Genomic DNA, 10,293 nt, shown 5'->3' on the forward strand with positions numbered 1-10,293 from the left:
ACACACACACACACACACACACACACACACACACACACACACACACACACACACACACACACACACACACACACACACACACAGACACACACCCACAAACCATTTTCATTGGTTACAATAGCCCTAATGAATCTTAATCCAATGCAGCTACAAGCTATGTGCAATGAGAATGGGTCAGAGCTCTCATTTGTTTCTCAAATGGGAAAGAAAAAAATAATAATTTTTTGCTGTTGCTATGCTATCACTTATGCCGCACTCATTCCACCTACACATCCCAAATGGAACAAGTTCAGACTCACTCTCTCAGGGTGGTCACAGGGTATTCTTAGAAATATGGAAATCACTATATGACTCAGTAGTAGTTCGGGCAGGTTATGAACAGAAAGGGATTTAAGAGGATATTGCATTTGTAATGTGTAAAAAAAAGAATAACTAAATAAGGATTTATCACATGTAATTAGCTGTAAGCCATTGCCAGTTACTATATCTTGCTTTCTCTAATGTTTTGTAACTATCTTGTGTCTATTCCTGTGTTTAGAATATCTCTTCTCTGCTCTTCTGTCATTAAAAGGTATGTGTCAACCACGCAAGATGGGCACTGTTGGTGCCGAACCTTTCTCTGCCAAGCTACGCTACACTGGAGCAGACGACCCAAAACACCCTAACCTCATCAAAGTGACTGTCACCATGCCTCACATAGATGGTATGTAGGAGCTGAAGGCAGAGCTCGTACCACAGATGAAGTGAGGTGTAATGTAGTGTGTGTAATATTCACGTCTGGGGCTCCTCAGGAGCGTGACAGCCAGAATATAGATCTCGCCGTGTTGTACCGAACCCTGCTGTAGAAACCCTCCAGCACACCTGCTACTTAACAATCCTTTCTTGATTTTTAATCAGTTTCCTTCTGCTTCATCTTTTTACTTCTCCTTTTTTATGCCCACCCCTCACCCCCCATCAGTTTTAACTGTCTATATACTCTTTCTTTCCTCTGCATTACTTTTTTTTTTTCAATAATCGTTTCTCTCAGTTCAAATATCAAAGGTAGTTGGGCACGCTCAAAATCAAAAATGTCCTTGTCTGGCAGGAATGCTTCCAGTGATCTCAACTCGCCGTCTCACGAACTTTGAACTGACTCTCAGTCCCGATGGAACCCGGGTCGGAAACCACCGCTGCTCTAACTTGCTCGACTACACCGAGGTCACCACAGCTCACGGCTTCGTCACTGCATCGACGGGCAGCCCTGAGAGCATGGGGGACCCTGCGCCATATCAGTTCAGCAGCTCTCTGCGGGGGAACAGCACACTGCGCTTCTACAGGAACCTCAACCTGGAAGCCTGTCTCTGGGAGTTCACCAGCTACTACCACATGTCTGAGCTGCTTACTGACTGTGGAGGCACCATAGGGACTGATGGACAGGTGAGAGTCTGTTTGCTTGTGTACCTTTCTCCACAATGCATAAATTCCAATCTGGGCTTTGCGTGTACATCTGTTTGACTGTTCTCCTTTGTGAGTGTTTGTGCTCACCTGTATGCGTGCTTGCCTGTATGTTCAGTTTATTTGCAGCCTTGTGAATGAGGAGGACACCCAGACTCAATGGCACCAGAGCTGTTTGCCTGCATTTTATGTCTCATTTGCTGTTTGTGTGTGTGTGTTTGCCAATTTTATACACAAGCATTTGATTGACAGCTTTTAGTGTGAAGGTAAACACACACACACACACACATAAAACACACACACTTATACAAAGAATTGCCAACCTGCCAGTCCGTCACTCATAAATACTCAATACTATTCTCAACACAGAGCACTAAAGCTTACATCCGCATGAAATCTCTGAGTCCTGGGCATCTACATCAGTATCCCCAATTCTTAGTTACCTGAAAGCTTTTCTAAAGCTTTTTTTGGTACTTTTACTGGCTTTCTGTTGGGCTCACTACCAAGTCAAGCACTGCATTCAATTTTGGCAATGTGGCAATCTGTCATTTATGTGCTAACAAGCTTCCAGTTGCTGTTTTCTGTTGTTGCATCATTGCAGCAGATGTTGCAAATGTTGTGATGTTATAAGGACTATTCTCTTGCTTCCTGTTATTGTGGAGACAGACCCTTGCTCCCTTGCTCATGTCCTGCTGTTCTTTAGTGTTCCACTGGCTTTTTATCTGTGAGCTTCTTGCTGTTGATCAGACTGCTAAGTGTGTGTGTGTGTGCGTGTGCGTGTGTGTGTGTCTGTGTGAAACAGAGATGGAGAGGGAGAGAGAGAGAGATAGAGAGAGAGAGAAAGGGAATTATAGATGGAAACATGAATGTACTTGTCCCTAGTCATAGCATGCAGCAAACACCAATTAGCTGCACATGATGCAAGCCTTCCACTAGTGTCTAGTCCATGTCATTTGTAAGGTTCCTCAAGGACTGTGGAAAGACAAAAAAGACAGGCGCTACCATGCAGCTGCTCATATCAAAGAGCACAGGAAAAAAAATGTAATAACTCAGAAATCAAACTTTTGCCTGAGTTTTGGGTGAAATAATCATGAGCTGTGATTTATTCTTGCTTTTTTTCAATAACAGCTTTGCTTTTCTGTATAACTGCTAGGTTATTTTGTTCTTTGTGGAGTGCGTGTATTTGAAAAAGTGGGATTTTGAATGCCCAAGAAAAGTGCAAGAAAATGATTTTTCAAGAAAGTAAGGAAAGAATGGTTAATTTTAGGAAGCCGTTGTAGTGAAATTGTGGACAGAGCGAGTTTGTTTCTCAATCAGCCAGCTTTTGATTTCCTTTTTCAACACTGGTTCAGTGCTTTGCATGTAAATGCTGTTTTAGAAATACGACTGGATTTTAAATCATCTGTCCTCAACTGAGAAGCAAAAGTTGATCAGAAAAAGAAAAGACAGAACAAAAATTTTTTGTTACGGAATCATTTTTTGCTTCTCGTAGTTTCTCGCATCGTTTAATCTCCCCTCTGAATCCACTTCTGTTATTGACTATGCAAATCGAGTAATTTTCCCTTCAAGCCAAACAATGATAATTTACTACAGTTTCAGCTTCTGTCAAACTGAACTATTTTGTGTTTTTTTAAGGAACATAAAATAGTTCAAAAGCTGTGAAGTCAGACAACATTGCTAAAACAAAATTGGTGAACAGAGACACCTGGTGGTGATTTTGTTTTGTTGTTACCAGGGAACACTGGACATGGCCTGTATCTTGTTGCAGCAGAAAAAGCAAAATGTAATTAAATCACTTTTAAATACTTGGAAATATGCTTCACATCTTTATTTCATCAATGATCAACATGAATTATAAGTTTTGAAGTGTTTGGAAAACCTTTAAAAAACAATGCAATCCCACACCAATGCCCACTGTGGTTCTTGGTGTACAACACAGGAGTTTTCTGCATCTCTGTAGAAACACTGAGTGGGAGTGAAAGAGTTCAAACATTAAACACCTTGTGGAGGAGAACAGTGTGTTCATCTGTTACATCTTCTCTGCACTTATTATAGCTTATCGACCTACAATCGCCCTTTAATCTGAAAAGATTTTACCTCTTTTCATCAATGTTGAGGATTTCTGTAGTGTCTTTTCACCCTTCAATTCAATAAGCTTGTTTCATTTTAAAAAATCAAATGACCAGTTCTTCATTGAAACATCTTTACAGGTGCTGAACCTGGTGCAGTCCTATGTGACCCTGCGTGTGCCTCTTTATGTATCGTATGTGTTCCACTCCCCTCTGGCTGCTGGTGGCTGGCAGCACTTTGATTTACAGTCCGAGCTGCGCCTCACCTTTGTGTATGACACGGCCATCCTCTGGAAGGATGGCATCGGCAGGCCCCCACAGGCAGAGCTACACGGTATGTCACCAAGACAGAAAGAATATTATAGCTTGTGTTTTTGTTCTTGCACAGGATACTCTCCACATCAACAAGACCAGCTCTTGCAAAATTCAGAATGTGTATATTATGTGTGTGTGTTTTTCAAGGTGCTTTGTATCCTATGAGCATGCGCATCAATGAGCAGGGACGTTTGGTGGTAAACTTCCATACCAAGGCTCACTTTAGGGGTCTGTTTGTGAGGTCTCATTCTTCTGGGAGAATAAAACGATCTGGTGAGACTGAAATGTTGTCATCGTATCAGAATTGTATTCTGGGACCATTATTTTAGTATAAAGTATAAAATTTGCTCTCAAAATTACCCTGCAGTCTCAATGTCATCCATGGTGATGAGTGTGGACCACACTGGCCTGACATTTAATCTGACCTTAGTGAGAAGTGAGCCCACCTACAACCAACCAGTCCAGCAGTGGACCTTCACCTCTGATTTTGCAGTAAGACTGCATGAAACGTTTAAATGCCACGATGTAATCTGAGACATGTAGTCTGTTTCAAAGCAGCTACAAGGGCAGATGCAGACTGATGTTTTTATATATCTCCCCGCTGCTGCATATAGGTGAGAGACTACTCTGGTACCTACACAGTGAAGCTGATTCCCTGTACAACATCCCAAAATATGGAATACACCGTTCCACCTGTATGCAGTCCCAGAGAACCCGTCACCTTTGATCTGGACATCAGATTCCAGCAAGTAAGTCAGCATCAGCTAAGATTAAGATTCAAGAGTGGCATGTTTTCTCGTTGTAGGAAGGATTTATTCATTTGTATTCATTTATTTATTCCATTCTCTGTCTCCAGCTGTAACTGGCAATCTGTCTTCTTTTATGATGCTATCACTTTCTAAATATGTGCATACATTTTTAGGTGAGTGATCCAGTTGCAGTAGAATTCAGTCTCAACACTCAGATGCTCTTGCTGTCCAAAAGAAGCCTATGGCTTTCTGATGGATCCATGGGTTTTGGACAGGAGAGTGATGTTGCCTTTTCTGAGGGTAAGGCCTATTAGGTCCCAAGATTTACAGAATTATACTAGTAGAACTATACTAGTCTAAAATATTTCACATTGCTTCTGTCAGTTTTGTAAAGGAAATGTTTACCTTACATGCAGACATAGGGTTGCTTCAAGTAAATGATTTGCTTTATATTATTAAAAGAAAATATCGTATGAGATTTTAATAAAAGTATTTAATTTAGAGTTTTGGTTTGGTTTGATTGAGAATAATTCTTAAAGCAGTGGCAGCAGATTATGCATCTATGGTTTCTTTTTTGGACAAAAATGACAATACAATTTTAAAAAAAGGTACGATTTAGATTTTACGTTTGTCTTTCCTCAGGTGATACAGTATACGGCCGTGTCATGGTGGACCCTGTGCAGAACCTGGGAAATTCTTTCTTCTGTAGCATCGAGAAGGTGTTTCTCTGCACAGGCGCCGATGGATATGTACCCAAATATAACCCGACCAAGTTTGAATTTGGATGCCTGGCAGACTCCCCTTCATTGCTGTATAGATTCAAGATTCTTGTGAGTATTCTTGTTTTCTAATGATAACATTTCATTATGCAAAATAACATTTAACAATCTTCCATCCCTTTTTGATTTTCAATCTAAAATACTCCACCAGGACAAGGCTCAGCCGGAGACTCGGGCACGGGCATTCGGCGATGTCAGTTTTAATGCTGTATTGGCAGCGGACGATCCATCGGCCATGTCACTCATCAGGCAACCAGGGTCTGATGGCTTTAGACTGGACTCTGCAGCCATGTTTCAGGTATCCTATATGTTAATGTTTCCTGAAGCCAACAGTTCATTTTTTGTATGAATCAAAAGCTACAGAAATAACCTGAATGACAAAGTTGTGAGGCCCTGCAACTTTGCAGGATATGAGGAGAATAACATAATCCTGATTATGCATTTGTGATACTTTTACTTGGAGGGATGTAAAAAATCTCAATCTTTAAGAAATTACTTAAATTAGGGCCAGTAGAAAACTGACTATAAATTGGCTATAGATACCAGATTTTCATTGCACTAGTTAAGTTTGAACAATTAAGGATTACAGTTTCTATTTTATTAGAATAGAATAGAATAGAATAGAATAGAATAGAATAGAATAGAATAGAATAGAATAGAATAGAATAGCCTTTATTGTCATTGTACAGAGTACAACGAAATTGGAGTGCCACTCCCTTGGTGCAAGTTTCAATAATAAATATAAATGTAAAATATAAAAAGTACAAAAAAAACAATCGTAAGTACTGAAACAATAGTATGTACAATATATACAGGATAGCAGCATTAATATAATGACAGTATGAATAGCAGCATAATATAATGACTGTGACGGTATGGAATAGGTTCAATTGTTTTTGTGCTTATTTACTACGGTGATACAGTAGTTCTGGGAAAGAAGCTATCCCTGAATCTGTTTGTCCTGGTTTTATGTGACCTGTACCGTCGGCCTGACGGTAATAGTTCAAACAGTTGGTTGCTGGGGTGAGAGTGGTCCTTGATGATATTGCCAGCTCTGCTGAGGTACCGAGAGTTTGCAGTGGCCTCCAGGCTGGGCAGAGAGCAGCCAGTGATCTTCTGGGCTGTGTTGATGAGGTGTCTGGTTTTAGTCTTTGTGTCTTTTGCATCAAATTAAGGTGACTATAATTCTAAAAATATCCATCATTTTTACTGCTTCTTAGGTTGCTGCAGGTCGTGAATGGTACATTCACACCATCTACACAGTTCGCTCCAAGGAGAATGCTAACAGAGGGATTGGAAAACGCAGCTTAGAGTACCACTCTGTGACTTCCACAAGCAATGATGTGGCCTTGACCCCATCCAGTTCAAAAGGCCACCGCTGGAGGAGGTCAGCTGCCAATAAAGTTCCTGAAATCGCTGAAGATATTGGAGTGGATAAGAACCGTGGTACTAACATCATGCACATAGCTCTGGATCGCACCAAGCGTAGGTCAGTGGGGCCAAATGAACTCTTTGCTGATGGCCTGGAACCCAGGGAGCTGCATGCAGATGACGAAGAGGAGGGTCTGGTAACTGTGGTAGGGGCGCTGATCGGCCTCCTGCTAATTGTCCTCATTATTGTCTCCATCGTGCTGGTGCTCAGATCCAGACAGAAGGATGGGAAGGAAGGATGGAGGGAGGGCGTGCAGGAAGTGGTGAAAGGGTCTGTCAGTACAGAGCCCATGTTGGTGGTGAGGATGCAAGACTGCCGCAACAGCTCAGAGGTCTGAGCAATGAATGCACGGACAGACAGATGGACATGTAGGAAATATATGGGAGCTTTTATAAGTTTTTCTTTGGAATATCTTAAAAAATATATTTAAAAAATGGCATTAAATTGCTTTCATAACACCAAAACTCAAGAGTCATCACGTATGGTATTAAGTGTGCCTGTAAATCGGGGTGAGCTCTACAGTACAGAATATATACTTATCACTGCAACAGCAAAACAACAACATTTTTAAAAAAAAATTTATTTAATACTCAGACTTGTCCTGCAAGTAGCGTAATACTGCTGTGCTCGCTGAGTGGCTTTGTGGTGTTAAAGTGCCTGAAGCAACTACATCCCTTCAGGACAGTTCCAGTCACCCAGTGAACATTTACGATAAAGCGTCACACAGGACAAGTCGAGAGCTTTAGCGCCGCGGGTGTACCTCCGGGAAAGGAGGCTAGATATTAACGATATGTGCATCAGAGGAAAGAATATTTCATCTCACAAAGAACGCTCTGATGTTTCCTTAAAAAATATGAATGATAAACTATCCCATCATTTCTGCAGTATGCTGAGGATAAAATAGGTTAATGTACACATGCTGTGCAGCTGAGGTTGTTAGAAACTCCATCTACTGGTGGGAGATAATAGAAAACAAAAGGTAAATACTGGACTTCTGTGAACTAAGTGTTTGGCTGCAAAACTTTTGCTGTATGAGCACATTCATGTTAAATCTGGGGTGAACTGTGCCTTTAAGCCTACAGTTTAGTCTTAAGATATTTGTTGGGGCAGTCATAAAGACAAGATGGCACCACTTGTGTTTTATCTGTGAATTAAACCTTGCAAAACTCTTATTATCAAACTCCAGGAATTGAAAACAACTACTGATATAATTTAATGTTTAATCACCAGCTAAACTTTTTTTTTATTCTTCCACCATATCTACTGTTCCTCATCATGTTTACCATATACCGAAGAGTGTTTTCCTGCATGTATTTGGCATCTCTGTTGCTCCTTTTTATTTTAGTTTTTTAAATATTACTAGTACAGTTTTGACACTTTAGTTTTCAGCTCATCGCTGCGTCTGATAGCACAATGTTCACTGCTGTCACTGCTATCCTCACAGTGTTGTTGCTCTGTGTTTTTCTAATACTTTCTGTCATTTTGAGGGTTTTTTGTTTGTTTGTTTCTTTATTTAACACTGATTAAGGTACATTTGTAACGAGACACTCATCTCAGGAGTTATTTCTTTTAAAAAGAATGGACTGTGTGTTATAACACAATTTACTACTGCTGACTGGAGAGCTCTCAAGAGCCACTTTCAACGTGTGTGTTACACTGCTAATAAGTGTGGTGCTGTGAACATTCAAATACTGTATCCATATCCAATGACTTAACCCCCTGCTCTTCCCACATTATGTTCATATTACTTGTCACTAGTGTTGTGTGGGATTTCAGTGTTCTGACTCATTTTGTTTTTCCCAAACAAATGATGCAAAGAAAATAGCTGCTCACAGATCAGTATGTCACTATGGAAAATATCACATTTGAGACTTTTGATATAATCTCATAATTTTGTCGATGTCACTGGTGAAGGTTCTTGTTTATATGTATTGTTAAAACTATGTCTTACTCTGCTATGAATATACGACATGCTGATGTAAGTGTTCCTGAATATTTGTCTTCTTATGGTGTTGTTAGTCATCCTTGTATAATTATTTCTACTATTCATCAGGGTTAGTTGATGTGCTGGACATGAGCCGGAAAGCAGCTGAGGTGTGAATCCTTGAGGTATGTCAGGATTTATACATCTGATTGCCAGCTGCGTGTGTATGTGTTTGTATTTTTCTATTTTTCGTTTCCTTTTTTAATTCTACCCTGATGAACTTGGAAATAACACCATATTTGGTATCAAATGCACTTTTCTGCATCGCCTCCCTCACGCGCCACTACTAGCTATGCAATGTAATGTATACCCCACAGCCAGTTATTCCCATAATATGACAAATTTAGCACAATCAGACTTGATATTTACTTTGTGTCTTTTTATGAATGGGTTTTTATGTATATGTATTTAAGAATAAATACTGTTTACCGGTGCCTTTTGTTATTTTCATTGATTTAATCAGTACATTTAGGTTTAGAGGTGGGGTGGATCATATGAACTTTAGCGGCTTTGATACTTGATTTGACTTCACTGCTTTTAGACTGAGAATGCTTTCCCCAAATTTGTCTCTGTCATGTTAAAATCATCTGTTTTACTGGTTTATGTTCATAGAAACAAAAACATATAGTGGAGGAAGTAATTATTTGATGCCCTGCTGGATTTGTAACTTTGCTTACTTATAAGGAAATGAACTCTCTCTCTCGTTTTTATAGTAGTTGATAGAATATCAATTAAAACTCCAAAAAAAACACACATTACATATAAGTTGGTAATTTATTTGCATGTCTTTGAGCAAAAAAAGTATTTTATCTCCAAGCAAAACATGACTTAAAGCTTGGTGCAAAAACCATTGTTGGCAAGCTTAGCAGTAAGATGTGTCTTGTAGTTGGTCATCAGGTTTGCACATATCTCAGGAGGGATTTTGGCTCACTCCTCTTTACTGATACTCCCTTAATCCTTCAGGTTTCTTGGCAGCCACTTGGCAACTTGAAGCTCCAGGTCTGGAGACCCTAATGCGCTTCTTCTTTAGGCCACTTCTTTGTTGCTGAAAAAAAACATCCATCACTAACCCATCTTCAGTGTTCCGACTGAGAGTAGGAGGTTCTCGTCCAAGAATTTACACTACATTCCCCCGTCACTAGTCCCTCAATGCGGTCGACGTATAACTTGACCAGAAAATCAACCCCAAAGCATAATGATTCCACTTCTGTGGACTTGACTGAGGGGATGGTGTTCTTTGAGTCACACTCAGCAGTTCTCTTCCATCAAACATGATGTGTCAAGTTGATTGCAAGCTGATCGAGTAGAGCTCGATTTTGGTTTAATCTGACCATAGTACTTTCCCACAACAATTCTCTGAATCGTTTAGGTGTTCACTGACAAACTTGAGTTGGGCCTGTACATGCGCCTTCTTAAATGGGGGACCCTGCGGACGCTTCAACATTTCAATCCAGTTATTCATGTTATACAGGAAAACATGTTACCAGTGGTATTCTTGGTGGCTGTGGTCCCAACTGCCTTGAGATCATTA

General features: G+C 40.2%; 1 protein-coding gene across 1 annotated transcript in view; it reads left to right on the forward strand.

Annotated features, from left to right (window-relative positions):
• frem2a (FRAS1 related extracellular matrix 2a) overlaps window positions 1-9,192 on the forward strand; it is a 70,459-nt gene extending 61,267 nt beyond the window's left edge. Inside the window, exons 15-24 of the mRNA XM_042223349.1 lie at window positions 572-703; window positions 1,085-1,416; window positions 3,645-3,837; window positions 3,966-4,091; window positions 4,186-4,310; window positions 4,433-4,567; window positions 4,741-4,867; window positions 5,210-5,397; window positions 5,498-5,644; window positions 6,567-9,192. Of these exons, the coding sequence (XP_042079283.1) occupies window positions 572-703; window positions 1,085-1,416; window positions 3,645-3,837; window positions 3,966-4,091; window positions 4,186-4,310; window positions 4,433-4,567; window positions 4,741-4,867; window positions 5,210-5,397; window positions 5,498-5,644; window positions 6,567-7,115 (2,054 nt within the window). The 3' untranslated portion in view covers window positions 7,116-9,192. The remainder of the gene's footprint in view (window positions 1-571; window positions 704-1,084; window positions 1,417-3,644; window positions 3,838-3,965; window positions 4,092-4,185; window positions 4,311-4,432; window positions 4,568-4,740; window positions 4,868-5,209; window positions 5,398-5,497; window positions 5,645-6,566) is intronic.
• The last annotated feature ends 1,101 nt before the right edge of the window (window positions 9,193-10,293 follow it).

The sequence above is a fragment of the Haplochromis burtoni genome, unplaced genomic scaffold (assembly GCF_018398535.1).
Source record: "Haplochromis burtoni strain Fernald_Lab_line unplaced genomic scaffold, NCSU_Asbu1 Contig_109, whole genome shotgun sequence".
In the NCBI taxonomy this organism is placed as follows: domain Eukaryota; kingdom Metazoa; phylum Chordata; class Actinopteri; order Cichliformes; family Cichlidae; genus Haplochromis; species Haplochromis burtoni.